Source organism: Crocuta crocuta, unplaced genomic scaffold (genome assembly GCF_008692635.1).
Source record: "Crocuta crocuta isolate KB4526 unplaced genomic scaffold, BGI_CrCroc_1.0 scaffold518, whole genome shotgun sequence".
NCBI lineage: Eukaryota > Metazoa > Chordata > Mammalia > Carnivora > Hyaenidae > Crocuta > Crocuta crocuta.
Genome location: NW_027530514.1, coordinates 2473754 through 2490833, shown reverse-complemented (window position 1 = coordinate 2490833; position 17080 = coordinate 2473754). Strand labels below are relative to the sequence as shown.

Sequence of the window (17080 nt, the reverse complement as noted above, 5' to 3'; positions counted from 1 at the left end):
AACATATTTTGTATGTTATGTGTATTATATTGTATTCGTACAATAAGGAAGCTAGAGAAAAGAAAATTTGAAGAGAACCATAAGAGAAAACGCATTTTACAGTACTGTACTATTAAAAAATCTGCATATAATTAAACCCATGCAGTTCAAACCTGTGTTGTTCAGGGTCGACTGTATACACTTTTTTTTTCGTATACATAGGTACCTATGATGAAGTTTAATTTATAAATTAGGCACAGCAAGAGATTCTCAACAATAACTAATAATAAAATAGGACAGTTATAACAATATACTGTGATAAGCTATGTGAATGTGCTCTCTCTCAGAATATCTTGTACTGCACTTGCCCTTCTTGTGCTGAAGTGAGATGATCAATGCCTACGTGAAGAGATGAAGTGAGGTGAATGACGTAGGTGTTGTGACATAGTGTTAGGCTATTATTGACATGATGATTCCTCAGAAGGAGGATAATCTGCTTCCAGACTGCAGTTGACTATGAATAACAAATCATGGAAAGTGAAATCACAGATGAAGGAAACTACTTTAACATCTTGCCTGCCTTCCTGTCTGCCCCCCACATAAAAGAAACACATGTTTACAATGCTATGCAGAGTAGTTTAGCTCTTTGTGGTCTCACACTTTTTTTTAAATGTTTATTTATTTTTGAGAGAGAGAGACAGAGCACAAATTAGGGAGAGGCAGAGAGAGGGGGAGACACAGAATCTGAAGCAGGCTCCAGACTCAGAGCTGTCAGCATAGAACCTGACATGGGACTCGAACCCACAACCCATGAGATCATGACCTGAGCTGAAGTCAGATACTTAACTGACTGAGCCACCCCGGCACCCCTCTCACACTTTCTATTCCAGTACAGATACTGCACTTGACTTAGCAAAGTCACCAAAAGGCCAAAGAAGAGGAATGGTTTTCATCCAGATTTGAGTTCTGCGTCAGTTATCCTGAATGGCAGTTTTTTTTCGTATACATAGGTACCTATGATGAAGTTTAATTTATAAATTAGGCACAGCAAGAGATTCTCAACAATAACTAATAATAAAATAGGCAGTTTTCCCTCCACTACTGAACATTCAGAATATGACTTTATGTGTAACATATCAGAGCTAAGTATACTTAGCTGGTTAAACCTCATGATTTTACAGATAAAGAGAGGTTTTAAAAGGCAAGTAACTTGACCCAGATAGTGGCCACTCGAGCTAGGACTAAATATCAAGTCTTGAGATAACCAGTCTCTGCTTCCTGGTTTTATTTTGTTTGTTTTAACCTGTTATTTTAATCAGTATGGCTTCACAGTGGCTCTAAATACGCATGATATAAGCAATGTGATATAAGCAAAAATAAGCAGTTTATAAGCAATGTGGCCCACTGCTCATATCTAAATAACATCATCTCCTTTCTTAAAAATCAAATAGAATTTTTTGAATTAAGACAAGAATATAAACAAAGCTCTGATTTAATGTATAACAATTAACCAATAATAAGAGATTTTTTAAAAAAATTTTAAGCTTTATTTATTTATTCTGAGAGAGAGAGAGAGAGAACGAGCATGAGAAGGGGAGAGGCAGAGCTAGGGAGAGACAGAATCCCAAGCAGGCAGCACAGAACCTAATATGGGGCTTGAACTTATGAACCATGAAATCATGACCTGCGCTGAAATCAAGAGTTGGATGTTTAACCTACTGAGGCACCCAGGCGCACCAACCAATAATGAGATTTAATCATGTTGGCTAGATATGGGGCATAACAAGGTAGGCTAAGTTATGCTAGGTAACACATTAACCCTGAAATCTCTGAGGCTTAATGCAAGAAATATCATGTCTTGCTCATTCTGCATGCCCAGCATGATTGGGTTGGGAGGAATGGGTGTTGACAGTCACTGCACTGAGGTACCAGGCTGATTACCACAATGCAACTCAGCCATCTAGTAGACACAACCTTCTCAGTCATCACTGCAGGGAAAGTGGGACTGAAACATCTTGAATGGGCTCTCCTTACCTCAGCCTGCAAGTAACACATGTTACATCTACTCACATTGCATTGCCAATACTAGCTGCATGCCTCCAGGTAACTGCAAGGGAGCTAGGAAATATGAGAGAGAAGAAGGTGAGCCCTCTAGTTCCTAGCACATAGTACATGAGGTGCAAACCACAGAGGTTTATTTACTAACTACTTCTCTCCCATTAGTGATTCGTTTAAGAGATCGTCAGTCCCTAAGAGGACCATATGGTTCTCACATTTGCTCTTGACTTTCATATGCAAAAGAAAAATATTTTTAATGTATGGTCTCCATCTTATTGTCAAATCACTCACTTCAAACAAGTGAATCGAATTACAAATCAAATCAGACTGAGCAACCAAAGCCTGGACTTGAAGTCAGGTTGTATAGGTTTAAATCCTGAATGACCTCTCACTGGCTATATGACCTTGGGGAAATTACTTAACTTCTCTGTGCCTCATTTTCCTTATCTGTAAATGGGTATACTAATGGTGACACATAAGAACTAACTAGAACAGTGACTAGATCAGTGTTTGATACATTATGAGGATTTAATGAACATCAGCTATTACTGTTATATCTGCATAACTTAATATTCTTTAATGAACTTTTACCAGACACCAACAGGGTACACCAGAGATATTGTGACAGTCTAGATCAATTAAATCCCTATATCCGTAGAGTTTATAGGCAAGATAAACAAGGAGACATAAAGTGGGTGAGTGCTATTTTAGGGGAAATAACTCAGTTATGCATAACCCTTCTGAGTCTCTTTCCTCTTGCTTGAAATGGGACCATGTCTTGCCCACAGCACTGTTGTGAAGAGTACATGAAATCATGTACATGTAACTGCAGAAAAGAAGCTAATGAGAGAAAGCCTCAGTGTGTGTGTGTGTGTGTGTGTGTTTGTGTGTGTGTGTATGTATGTGTGTGCATGTGGGGGGGGGGAGAAGGAGAGGGAAGGAAAGGGAGAGAAAAAGAGGGAGAGAGGGAGGGAGAGAATGTGATCAGCTTCTATGTGAACCATGCAAAAGGAAACTGGCCTTGGGCAGCATTCCAATTTGTTCCACTCAGGGTTCTCAAAATAGTATTAGAATGATTAACTTACTGTTCACTTGGGAATATGAAAGAGTTTTTTAAATTAATTCTCATATACTCCCTTTAAACTGTGCAAGCAGACCATGTGACATTCTGAGTCATCTCAGGGGCTTTTTTTGCGACAGAGGTCTGAGTTTGGCCTGCAAGATTCATCCATATCCAGTTTCAGAGAGTTTATTTCCGAAAGTGTTTATAGTTGATTCTGTTTTCTACCCATTTTCCTAGGGGGAACCTTTTACAAAAGGTGAAAAGGGAGATAGAGTAAGTAGATGTTTTATCACTATCTTGGGTTTTCTACTTCATTGATTTCTCTCTTGATTTCTGCTGTGTTTACCGTGGAGTCTAATAGATTTGATAAAATAAAGCTCTCAGAGCATTATACTTTTTCCTCTGCGAATTTTGACTCTTATTTTCATAAATGAGAAATTTTAAACCTTGTTAAGTTTGATCATTTGATGATACTTTGCCATTTGGCTTCGGTAGTGTATATTTTCTTTAACCATTACTACTTGTAATGGGACATGAATGTTTTGAAAGATATACACTTAAGACATCTAAAATACAAAATTAAAATGTAAGATACAGTTTTTGAAAATTCTATTAATGGTACAAATTAAATTTATCAAATAGGGTGATTGTATCAAAAGGATCAATAAGTCATGGAAATAAGAAAAGCAAACTCATTACAGCAATATTGTCCTCTTTTGTGTAACCTTAATTTTTTTCTGTTTTTTTCATTAAGTACATATACCCAATAGTAGAATTGCCATGACATATCAATTTAAATTCCACTCTTTCTTTTCCTGCTTCATCTGAGGTTTTAATTCTCTGAGATATAAGATGAGCTGCTAGCAAATCATAACAAAGTCAGCTAAGTGGACAATGCAGTTATTACTAATGAGATATGATTGTAGAGTCAAAAAGGATACTGGGGAGAAAGAAAATAGGCGCTATTGTTTACTTAATAGCAATAAGTATTTTAAATCATGTTTTAGAGTGTCGCCTCCTTGATTTCATCATCCTGTCCATAATCTTTCCCTTTATTCTATGTTGATTAGTAAAAATGCAGATGAATTCAAGTATTATAGAGTTGCCCATCCCCATCTGAGTTTAAGTATTACATAAATGTTTTTTTTGTTTGTTTGTTTTTTGTTTTTTGTTTGTTTTTTTTTACAGGGTGAACCTGGGATAATGGGATCACAGGGAATAAAGGTAATCTCATGACCTTCTTTATGGCATCTCCAACCTAAGGAGATTCTGATAATTACATTAACCATTTCACTTTCCTTCCATCCATATGTTTAGGGCGAACCTGGAGATCCTGGTGCCCCCGGCTTAATAGGAAGCCCAGGACTAAAGGTATACAAGAAATTACTGAGTTAAAGAGGAAATAATTTTGGAGTTATAGCCATTTCTGTACAAAACAAAGTGCTTTGGTGTGCCACTCATTTTCTTCACAAACGTTCTCAGAGACTTTATCATGTTTCCATGGTGATTTTTCCCCCATTGACTGCATTTATTACACACACAGTAATTGTGCTTTTTGGTTCACAGTAAGATTTTTAAACTCTTTTTCAGAGCATTTTCACAATAGCATCCCCAAACCCTTTACGAGTAAATAATGTGAGTGAAAATTGTGACTCTGGACTATATCCTTGAAGTGAACAGGACTCAAGATTCAATTTCTAAGCCAAAATTATGCAGCCCTAAGATGCTTGAGTTCCCCATGTGGGATTCCACAGGAGTGTCCAAGAAAAACCAGCTGTTGGGAGGTGCAGGAGAGATTTATGTGATGCGCTCACACCAATGGGTGAAAGAGGTTATCCTGGCCTCACTTGTTGGTGGGAAAAATGCATTTACATGAGAACATCTTCAAACCAACTTTGTCAGCCCAAAGCACATTTCAGAATTATTCAGAGAAGATAGGATGGTAGAAAGCCAGTCTTTCTATGGACAGAGTTCATACTATGTTTTATAAATATTCAGGTACAATCTATGTTTTTTAACAAAGTTGAACTACATATCACCTTCTCTTTTAGGGTCAGCAAGGACCTGCAGGCTCCATGGGACCCAGAGGACCACCAGGAGATATTGTATGTATAGTAAATACAGGCGTCTCTGATATGTGGAAATTAAATTGGTGTTTTAAAGAATGTCAGCATGTTTTCATATGACTGAGTTATACCACCTTTTCCAAAGACATAGGTCACATCTTCTACCAAAACTTACCAAACCTAATGTCAGGAGTTATTAGGAAGGCTGCTAGACCTTCATATATTCATATGAGGTCCTTTGAATATCATTAGCCTAATAAATCAGTCTTTGGAAGTCAAGTTAACTAAGTCATCATTTTGGACATGTTTGTCAGAAGTGTACCAACAGTCACAGAAACATCAAAAGAAATAAGGAAAACCAAGAGAGAAAGCAAGCATTTTCATTATGCATACCTTTGGCTCAATTCCCCTATCCAAAAAAAGGTACTTTCAAAGCTTCTGTTACTGTTTTATTGCAAGAGCCTCCAAAAAGAGCAAGTCTTTTAGTGGAAAATATTTCTATAATGCCATTGGAAAATGGTCCTCAAGTTGCATTAGAACCTAATTCTAGTGGTCTCACTATCTTCTCTCTCTCCATCTCTTTCTTTGTCTCTCTTTCTTTTTCATCCTTTAAATGCACTTTTCTATCCATTGCCCCACTAACCCTTTGGTTCCTTGGACAACCTCCCTAGCCTGGCCTTCTGACAACTTGGGAGCTAAGACTCACCATCAGTCCTCACTTGAGCAACACAACAGAAATCCTTGGCCAAAACTTCTTGGAAACTGAGCTCTATGTGGCCACAATGCCATCACTTCCTGTGCAACTTTTGGAATCTCTCCTTTTCCTCTCATCTTGGGAACAGCCCCATGACCTCTCGCTCTATTCTCCATGTTCTTGATTGAGCCTCCAGAGGTCTTTCAGTGCATTTGTTCTACTTGTACTTGGAACAATCAGTTTGTTACGCTCCTCTCCCTAGGCCATATAATGAACCAGTATAGGTTTACCTCATGGAGAGATCTCATGAAAAGAGGAAAATGATGGTGGCACAGGTAGAGCCATAAGTTGACCAAGAGTGAGATTAAGTGATAGTGATTTGAGCTAAGAAAGAATAGAATCAAAAGGGAAAGAGCCACTGTTGCCAAACATAGTAAGTGTATATTTTCCTATTTACTCTATTATCGTTAAGTCGTGCCATGATGCTACCAACCACCATCCCTTCACCCTTTCTTGGCAATAATATGAACGGGACATTTGGTTCAATTCTCCCTTATTTAGTTTCTTTTCCATTACTTCCAGGTTACTTCACTTGAAACAACAAACCACATATTTTCACCAATGTGTTTTCCTTTTTAACAGGCCAAAACCAACCCATCCCCTTATAGTTTACATGTTACAATTCTGTTCTCCTGACAAACACTCACAGATAGAAATATTCTTATAATAAGAGATATTCTAATGGTTCTTTCCCATTAATTATGGATTTTCTAGGGATTGCCAGGAGAACACGGTATCCCAGGAAAGCAAGGCATTAAAGGAGAAAAGGTATAGTTTCCATTTTGCTCATTTTATACATTAAGTAGGTAGGTGGGAAGGAGAGACAGAGGACCAGAAGGGGACGGGGGGCGGTAAAAGGACAGGACAAGGCTGCCAGGGCTGTGCAGGGGATACAGACACATGTTAATGTTGAACCATTACTGGAAAGGAAGTTAAAGCATGAAGATCATCTAAAGAACTTTCTGAATAGATGCTCTTTTTGTGCATATATTTATACACATGCATACAGCATGATACTGCTAAACTTGTAACATAACTCACCACAAAATCCAAGTGCATCTAAGATAACTAGAACAGTGCCTGACGTGAATGAGGCCCTCCGTAAATAGGGCTGAATGAGTGAATGCGTGAGAAAATTAAGTTTGGCTACAATAGCTTGAAGCAATGAAAACTGCTGCCTCCACAGCTCCCACCATGAACTTGAGCAATGACATAAGAATCTTGTTTTCCTCAGGGAGATCCAGGTGGGATTATAGGCCCTCCTGGGCTTCCAGGTCCCAAAGGTGAGGCTGGTCCTCCAGGGAAAAGCCTGCCAGGGGAACCAGTAAGTACCAGTCCTTTTACTAATATTTCCCTTTAAGGTTCATTAATTACCCTTCATGTATTCCCAGGTTCAGATCACAAGTATAGAAATAAGTTGAGGTTTGCAGACAATGAAATATTCATCTTGTTCTTTAGGTCAGAGATTTAATTTCTTTGGAAATCTGATGCAGGCAAAGTGCTCTCTTCTGAGAAAAAAGTTCACATACCCACTTTACATACATTTTTGAAAGATTCATAGGCCTCCCTGAATCTTCTACATGAATTCTTTAGGGATCTGTGGAGCCTAGTAAGATACACCGGTTTTAAATCATAAACCTTCCTAGGATGCTATGTTAAAACAGAAGAGTTGCCTGAAATTTTCTTTCCAGAGGCTATGCAGGCACAGCCGTTGATGGTCATTTGCAGAAAATGTCCTTGTGGCCCAGGCTATTTCCAGGACATAGCAAAACTGGAGAGCTGGAAAGTCTAAATAACCAACAGGCCTATTTCACATGCCTCCTTTTCCTCTTCTTTGATTTTTTATATTAATTATTGATAATAAATAGTTCACAATATTAGATACCTCATTTTAAAGATAAAAACATCTTTTTTGTTATTAAGTTTTAAATAGTAGTTCCAATATAGTTAACATACAGTGTATTAGTTTCAGGTGTACAATATAGTGATTCAGCAATTCCCTATGTTACTCAGTGCTCATCACAATTAAGTGCACTCCTAATCCCCCTCACCTATTTCACCTATCCCCCACCCAACTCCCCTAAAAAAACATATTTTAAAGTGACTATACAAAATTTATAACCTGGTGAAATCTGTATTCCCTGTTCCTTGTTCTTTTACAGAAGGGGGTTTATTCAAGAAAGATGAAGAACAATGAAATGTTTTTGAGTTATAACTTCTAAGATGCTTTTAACCTTTTTTGAAAAAGAAATATATTACCTCCTTCTTTTTTTCTTTTAGGGATTAGATGGAAATCCTGGAGCACCTGGCCCACGTGGCCCAAAGGTATAAAAATATCATAGATCATTTCTAAAGAATCAACAACGTTACTGAAATTTTTGGTCCCCTGAGCCTCGCACTCACAGAAGCCTCTCATTGCACAGGGTGCACGAGGACTCCCAGGTGTCCACGGCTCCCCAGGGGACAGGGGCCCCCCAGGGCTGGGAGCTCCTGGCCCAACAGTAAGTGAAATTCTATCAAGCTTTTGAAACCCTGTCCGTTCCAATAGTGAAATAAAATCCAGTGACAAACTTGAATAAGAAGAAAAGAATGAAATGGTCAGTGGAGGAAATACAAATAAACACTAGTCAGAGGGAGAGGATTCATGAACACTGGGGTTGAGCACAGAGAAGGTACTTACTGTTTACTGACTTACAGATGCTGATCTCACCACGTACACTGATTGTGGATTGGGAACAGTTATTTAACCCTTTATTCCCCTCTTCTCTATGTTAAAAAGTACAAATGAATGTGTATAAGATTACACACATGCCTAAGATTAGGTTTTGTATATTGCTGTTTGTTTTTAACGAAAATAAAATTAAAAGTGAATATTTAAAGTGAATGAAGTGTGTATAAATGAGATGATGACAAAAATCTCCTCAGTAGTATCTTCAGAAAGAGAGAATAGAAGCTGTTGACAGTAGTGAAGACAAAGAATGCAGTTTTTTAATGCCCGTTTTTTTTAATGCCCCATTTTCTTAGCTATAAGGACGGTGCCTGATAATAATGACCGCCATATGCATATGTGTTGACTAAACAGTAATAAGACATAAAACATTTTATTTAATATGAAAAAACGTAGATGATTTTGAAACAAGAAAAGTGGAAATAAACACTTATTCTAGTGACATTAATTTGGGAAATTGGCCTTGTAATGAAGTTATCACAAGAGCTAAAAGAAGGCATAAATAGTGAATGGTTATGTTGTGTGTGATCGATTTTGCAGGGAAAGAATATAAAAGACCACTGGAGATAGGAGATTAAACAAAGCAAAAACGCAGATCAGGAAATTAGGAAGGGAGTGAAGGAGATTGAAGCAAAAAATAAAAAAACATTAATAACTAAGGTCACAATAGAAAAGGAACAAAAAGTAGCTTTGACAGTAAATAGTCATATGAATATTTATTTTTAAACAATAGGAAAGGAGGAGCACCTGAGTGGCTCAGTGGGTTAGCTGTCCGAGTCTTGATTTCGGCTCAGCTTATGATCTCACTGTTCATTGGATCAAGCCCCGTGTCAGGCTCTGCACTGTCAGCATGGAGCCTGCTTGGGATTTTTCTCTCCTCCTTTCTCTCTGCCCCTGCCCTGCTCACATATGAGCTCTTTCTTACTCTCAAATAAATAAACATTTTATAAATAAATAAGTACGTGAGTAAATAAGAAAGGAAATGTGAGCAGTTACTGAAGTCAGCTATTGAGAACCTAGCCCTTTACTTACTTAGGTCATCAGTTCCTCCTTCCTCAGTCTGTGGTTATGTAACAGGGATAAGGTTATTGTCATTAGGTTCGTCGATCATTTCCCAGCCTCCTCTTTATTACCCCAAATTCCAATTTTCTAATGTAGAAAAGAATAGCTGATTGATGCTTTATTTCCTACTGCTGTCACCGTACACTAATTCTGGCAGTTTCTTCAAACAGGGAAATGACCCAAAGTAGAAAGCAGAAAGGAAAGGAGGTCCTATTCTATTCTGAACAGATAGAATTTGGATGCATTGTGTGTTTGTGAAGGTGCAGGAGCAGATGATGGTACTGAGAAAGATAGCCCAGGCATCTGAGCAAAGTCATGTTCATGTTCCAAGCAGCAGACACCTGATTAAGTGCTTACCTGCCATCCAAAAGTCTTAGCCATCTTCACAGAGAGTTTTTGGGGTATGCAGGTTGGCAAGCCCTGTTGTTCCACTAAGTAAATTACAATACATAGCTCTTCATCCCATGTGCATAATTTATGGACATTCCTGGAAGAATTCTGATAATTGGATCTCATTCTACTCAGGGCTCCCAAGGACCAGCTGGAGAGCCTGGTATTCAGGTAAGCTACTTAACCAAGGCATTTGGCACAGCAAACCCAGCTTGCTTACTTGGGGGAAATTACTGAAAAACTGTCCCCATAAGTAACCATTTTCCCCTATTTCCAGGGTCCTCGAGGTCTCCCAGGATTGCCAGGAACACCAGGGACCCCAGGGAGTGATGTAAGGACCATTGTACCTCCTTCTACCCACCACCCATTTTTAATCTGAACCTGTGCCACTGTGCAAGGATTTGAACACAATGATTCTGTTTCCAGGGCGCTCCAGGGAGGGATGGAAAGCCAGGTCTGCCAGGCCCCCCAGGTGACCCGGTATGTCAACAGACTGTGCCTGATTTATGTATCTTTAATGCACCCAGAAGCCAAATAGCCTACCGAGCAACTTTTGCTGTCCAAACTAATTAGAATGCTCAGTGACTGCTTGGTGATTTTGTTTATCCCCATTATTTTGTAGAGGGGGAAAAATTCAAGCTGCATCAGCATTTTTGTGTGTGTGATGAATACTTATTTCCTAAGGGTATAATTCAGCTGTACAATTTTGCCCCAGGCTGAGCCTTGGCACATAATGTCTCAATCTCATGGAAAATTGAGTTAAAATATATAGCCACAATTTCTATTCTTTCTAATGCCACTGACTAAATGAATTTCATTTTTCTAAATGAAAGTTTGCAGGTAACTTACCTACAGCAGGGTACATATTCATTGATTCTGTGGCTTTAAAACGCTGAAATGATTAAATTACAAAAACTGGCTTGAGTAGGCTCTTAAAAAATGGATTTAAGCACTAAATGTGTGTTCCAAAGTTTTATTTCAGGATGAACCTTGCTTTGAGCAACAGTGAAATCCCTTTAAATAGCCTCAGAATCGGCAGTTATAATTTGAAAGGCCATATGGTACATGACATTGTATTAAGAGTTTTGTATGATAAAATCCAAATCTGTCCTCTCAGTTCTAAGTCTCCCAAATCCTTCTCCCTCCCACACTGACTGGGCTGTGTGTGCCTTTAAAGGCTATGTGCAGAGGCATATTTTGGCCTTACTTTAACTCCACTGCTGAGTGAATCATGTGTGCATCATCTAGAATTCTTACAAAGTGTTACTTGGATTTACAGTGCCTCCCTGAAAGGACATTTTAAGACACGAAGCTGGAACACTGCCCAAGTTCCCTCAGTGTCTCTCTTGCATATCACGTAAGCCACCGGTTGGCTCTTTTGAACTTCAGTGAGAAAGAACTTTAATGCAAACTCATTCTGTACTTTTCATATTTCTCAACAGCCTGATAATATGCTTGGCAGGAAGGTGACTTCCTTTTAATAAATGATTTACCTTTATGTATTATTTAAAACCAAGACTGTATTAGGGTTGGCATGAAAGTTGTCATGTCGTGAAAACACGAAATAGAGATGCAGAATCAGAACGACAACATGGGTGTGTTTACATGTTCACAGTAGAGAAGTTGTGAATATTTCTCAGATACAGTTATGAGGTCTGTCAGTGTCATATGGCTATTTCGTGATAGGAAATATAACATGAAAGCCAACCATTCTGACAATGAGCCTCTTAGAAGCCCCATGATAAATCTCAACTGGCAGGACATTGGAGGAAAAATATCTGCATTGTATAATATGTTTCTGTTGTATCATGTGCACGTATATGTATAAACATGTGCTGGGTTTTTTTTCTCCTTAACCACAGATCGCACTTCCTCTCTTGGGAGACATCGGTGTCTTACTCAAGGTATTCTGATGCTATTTAAGAAATTATGTGTTAATTTTTAGGAAAATTAGAAAGAAAATCTTCATCAGAGACTGAGTTAATTGCTTAGCCTGAACCAAAATATAATTTTTAAAAGGCAGAACATCTTTTAGATAGAGCACATCTTTTTATGTATCTTGTGCCACTTTTACTAATCCCTCCATTCTCCTTTACGTCCCTGACCATTTGAGTGTAAGGGGTTGGGGGTGGTGGTGATGGTGGTAGTTCTGAGATGAGCTACATGTAAGGAACAGTGTCATCAACACCCTTGAGTATACCATTCTCTCCTCTGGAGGGACAGCTTTCTCTTCGTGGGTGTTTACCACCCCTGGCTGCCTGCTGTGAAACCTAATCCTCCTCACTGGAGCCACCCTCACCCGTTTCAGGTTGAAAACTAGTGCTGTTCAATAAACAGCCAGCTTGCAAGGCTGTGCTTTGATGTCATGGGACTTTACAAAGTAGCGGCAAAATCCCAAAGCCAACAATTGCCCTACCACCTGTTACTCTGTTAAGTAAAAACTATCTCTACCTATTATTCATCTCATAAGGAATAAATCTTGCTACCATTTTTTTCTCTACTGCTACCCTGTATTTTATTTGTAACACAGATAAGAAAGAATGATAATGGGACATATGTTAGTTTATATATATATTTGCAAATTTCTTCATGGTATGCTAAGATTGAGTGAACTCAGATGAAATCTGCTCCCCTTCACATTATACTCAAGCCTTATGTGTCCTATCTGTCTATATGTGAATGGACAATGTATATGTATAAACACACACTTATACTATGTGTGTATATATGTGATTTATTTTATATTTCTACCATTTAGACCAGTGGTTTGTACCGTGGCTTACATAATAGTAGGCAATCTTTATTGATTAAATTTTATCAAATTATTAAATTTGTTAATTTATTAAATTAAATTAAATATTTACTGATTTAAATTCAAAGACTCAAGAATTCTAGTTTAAGTGTTTGCTAGAGATGAAAGTTTTGAGAATACATATATAAACATAAATGAAATATAAATATAAAAATATATTAGAGGAGATTTTTAAGACCTTCAAAAGTCAACATTTTCTTTTAAGTCAAAAGAGAATGTTTGGGGAGATTTTAGGAAATCTTACATAAGTTGAGCTATAGTTACATGGCAGGCAATACACTGCTTTACTTAAGTCATCTCATTTAATCTTTACAATAATCCTGTAAATTTAGGTTGTGGTAGTATCCCCATTTTATACATTAGAAACTGAAGTTCTTAGTAGCTAAGTAACCTCCTCAGAGTCACACAGCTTCGGAAGTGCAACATGGACCCAGGATCACGGGTCCCCAGACATTATCTTCGGTTCTTCACAAGGGCAGTAATTTTGGAAGGGGCAGGATTATAAGAGTTATACTTATCCATCCCAGAATAGTTAGGATCAAAATTTATATGGTTTAGCAGAAATGCATATCGTGATAGAACATCGGGTGGCTCACAGAATAGACAAAAAGACTGTGAATAGGCTCTGACAAGGAGGGCCAAGACTCCAAATGGCTTAGAGTGGGCATAATTGATACTTTCACCAGGGTAGCATCCCTTTATTCAGTGTGCTCTACTGCTGCTTCAGCCCTAACATCACCTCCCTGAGGTTCTGAGTCCCAGGAGAGCTGACTGGTGAGAGGTGGGCAGGACATCTCGACTGACAGTCCCAATACACCGCACTCCATAGAAGAGGGAAGTGTGTCGTTCCCCAAAGCAGATTCCAAATACAAGGATTTAGATGAGAGATTGAATCTATTAGGCCAACTTAATGTAATTTTAAATCCTGATCCTATTATCCAATGCATGAAGTCTCCCTTTCTGTCCAAAGTCTTTATGTAGAGAACTTGATTATCTGCTTTCTGTTTTCAAAAATACCCTTTATTAAAGCATAATAAAGAACTGACATAATTCTAGGCTCAAATGACAACTCTTCAAAGACCTTCCTCTGGGTTGATCTGTGTGTCAGTCCCTCTTTGAGTGATGTTGTACACTGGTTGAAATTGATGCATCTTTATTCTCTCTATATGCAAACCTAAAGACTTTTTTCAAGACCCTCAGTGAAATCGTTTCCCTTGATTTACCATTCTGGCAATCCAAACCTAAAGAAAATGAGGGCATCTTGAAATGATTCTTAGAAAATTTGATTGACTCAATGATTACCATTTTTTATATTTTATTAAAACAATCAATTGAATAATCCATTCTAAAATGTTGCTGCATATTGGCATGGCAGGGTTCTGCTCCATATTGATATGCCACATTTATTTGTCAACAGATACAGTAATTCCTCTTCTTCATGCTTTTTGAAATGTAGAAACCTTGATTTTCTCTCTCTCTCTTTATAGTTTTTCAGGTATTGTAAGTGGTGGATATACAATTATACATGTATTTTTTAAATTCCTCTACCAATACATTAGCTGTGTGAAAAGACCCTAATGTCAAAATTAGTTTTGGGAAATATCACACACTCTAGCTCCTTTTTATATATACCAGCTCTGAGAAGGACCACCATGAAGATAACTCTTTAATCCAGCCTTTTTTAGAGAAATTGCCTCAGTATCTTTTCAATAGCATACAAAATTAGCCTTCCAAGGAGCATATTTTTGGAAATCAGACTTGTTCTGATATTCACTGAGTCAAAAATATTGAACTTGAATATCCATGAGCTTTCTTGCCAATGACAAGCTTCAGTTCCCTTTTCATATTTCAAGATTCTTCTCTTTGGTGAAAAGGATAGAAGAAAGGAGGCTTATATTGTCCTACCGTGTGTCAACTGTTAAAATTAAACTATGTCCTCCACTCAGTGGTCCCTATTCTGTGCCTTTCCTGTTCATATTCTTATTCTAACATTTTAAAAGTAAGCCTTTATAGGGCTTTTCACAAACACTTTTTCTTTAGCAATGTGATAAGAAGTTTATCTTGTAGGCTCAGACACTTAAATTCAAGCCTTTCCACATCAGCTAAAGGTTACAGAGGAGGCAATGGAAAGGTAATTCCACTTAGATTTCCTATCTGCACTTGGATTTGACATAGAAGTCAAGTCCAAGTCACTCAAGTAATTATTTCTCACATGAGTGCTTCCACTGACAAAATGTTGGTAAACTGTGTACGGTTCTCCAACTAATTTTGCTCTCAGAAAGAGAAATCCTTTCTTCACAGCTTTTTCTTTCTGTCTGTCTTCTTTAATGATTTATGTGATTGGCCGTATGAAGTCTGTAATCTTCTTGATTATTCTAAGCTTTATTACTACCTCCCTTTTTAAACCTGCTGTTACACAGTTGAAACAGTCTGTGGTTTTGACTTATGTATCTTTTCCTTATATATTTGGAATCTTCCATTTAAATATCATCATACATATGCTTTAAAAAGGTCACCAATGTCAGTGACAGGTATAATTGACTAGCTTCATAAGTAGTTTTAAACTCACAAAAAAATAGTCTTTTCAAATTAGATCAATTAATTCTCTGAAAGTAGTGATGTATCAGTTGCTGTATCATTCATCTCTGACAAAGGTTCGTATCTGATCATATCTCTCTTTTATAGATTACTTTGCTGAATCTCTCAATAACCTTATCTCTGTACTCATTAGAACGTCTGTGGCAACTGCCAAGCCAGTGTCCCTGGGCTGAAAAGCCTCAAAGGAGAAGAAATGGGTGCTGGTGATCCTGGAAAGTATGATTCTATCGCCCAGAAGGTAAGATGGCAGGCTGAACGTTCATGGGCCCTGTGGGTTACACATAGCACCTTCTCTCATTTCTCTACTGCTCTGTCCTCTAGGGTGATACAGGGCCACGGGGTCCTTCAGGAATCCCAGGCAGAGAGGGACCAAAGGTAAGGCAGTTTCTCCTCTGCTCTCTGTGGTACCTCCAGCTCAGTGTGAAAAATAAAACCCACTTAAAAAAATTTTTTAATGTTTATTTTATTTATTTTGGGAGAGAGAGCACAAGTGGGGAAGAGGCAGAGAGAGGGAGAGAGAATCCCAAGCAGGCTTCTCATAGAGCCCAGTGCAGGGCTCGAAATCACAAACCGTGAGGTTGTGACCTGAGCCAAAATTAAGAGTTGGACGCTTAACTGACTGAGCCCCCCAGGTGCCCCAACAAAACCCATTCTAAAACACCCTGCTTTTATGACAAGTATCTTGGAAAAGTGGTGTCAAAGCCATGTGCAAATGTCATTTATTTGTGTCCTGACTCTGCCCAATTACATGTCCCCAGTGTATTAAGGAGAGATATTTTCATTGTTTTAAAAGATGACAGAATGATTCAGCATACTAGCTGAAGTTCTTGTCTTTTTAGGGAAGCAAAGGAGAGCGCGGCTACCCTGGGATACCTGGAGAGAAAGGCGACGAGGTGAGACTCTTCTATGTTAATATAGTCCTGCTATTGGTCCTCTTTACGTGACTCAGAGGAAGGACAGCAACTCTTCTATAGCTGATGTTTAATGTTAAATCAAATAACAAGGATTAAGGTCAGTTGTTTCAAATGTCAACACATTTTAAATAATAATACACTGAGGTGTTGTCAGTGGTCCAGTTTTTGAGATCAGGAATTAAAGCACAGAATTGACAGGTCGGTTACTATGTTTTTGTTTCCATGTAGCAGGTAGCAATTCCAGCTCTCTCAAGATAGAGGCAAGGAGAAGAAGGAAGGAGATTTACTGCATAGAATCCCAGGGTAGCTAGTAGAATTGAAGGAATAGTTAAAAAGCCAGCCTAGGGACAAGGGCAGCTCCAGAACTCAGCAAAACTTCCCTGGGACACTGGTCTAACATGATTCAACTTTAGTGACCTTGGTTTCTCTGTGTCGCTGCTCAACTTTCATACTCTTGGGAGGGGAAAAAAACTATCAAAAGGATCTGATTCAACTAGTTTAGACCAGCCATCTACCCCCAAATGAAGGTTCAAAGTCAAATTAGCTTTGAGACGATGGTATAATTTTCTGACTCTAAGCCATGGTGATGCTCAGGATATCATTCTTTTCCTGCATAATTTATCTTAACGCTTAGAAAAACCAATTAGGATGATGAA

The 17080-nt window shown here is 38.3% G+C and overlaps 1 protein-coding gene across 1 annotated transcript in view; it reads left to right on the top strand.

Moving 5' to 3' along the window:
- Nucleotides 1-17080, top strand: part of COL19A1 (collagen type XIX alpha 1 chain) — a 313880-nt gene that overhangs the window by 244215 nt on the left and 52585 nt on the right. Inside the window, exons 20-34 of the mRNA XM_077767252.1 lie at nt 3338-3373; nt 4289-4324; nt 4418-4471; nt 5152-5205; nt 6635-6688; nt 7155-7244; nt 8201-8245; nt 8344-8421; nt 10236-10271; nt 10378-10431; nt 10527-10580; nt 11963-12004; nt 15644-15748; nt 15832-15885; nt 16350-16403. Of these exons, the coding sequence (XP_077623378.1) occupies nt 3338-3373; nt 4289-4324; nt 4418-4471; nt 5152-5205; nt 6635-6688; nt 7155-7244; nt 8201-8245; nt 8344-8421; nt 10236-10271; nt 10378-10431; nt 10527-10580; nt 11963-12004; nt 15644-15748; nt 15832-15885; nt 16350-16403 (846 nt within the window). The remainder of the gene's footprint in view (nt 1-3337; nt 3374-4288; nt 4325-4417; nt 4472-5151; nt 5206-6634; nt 6689-7154; nt 7245-8200; nt 8246-8343; nt 8422-10235; nt 10272-10377; nt 10432-10526; nt 10581-11962; nt 12005-15643; nt 15749-15831; nt 15886-16349; nt 16404-17080) is intronic.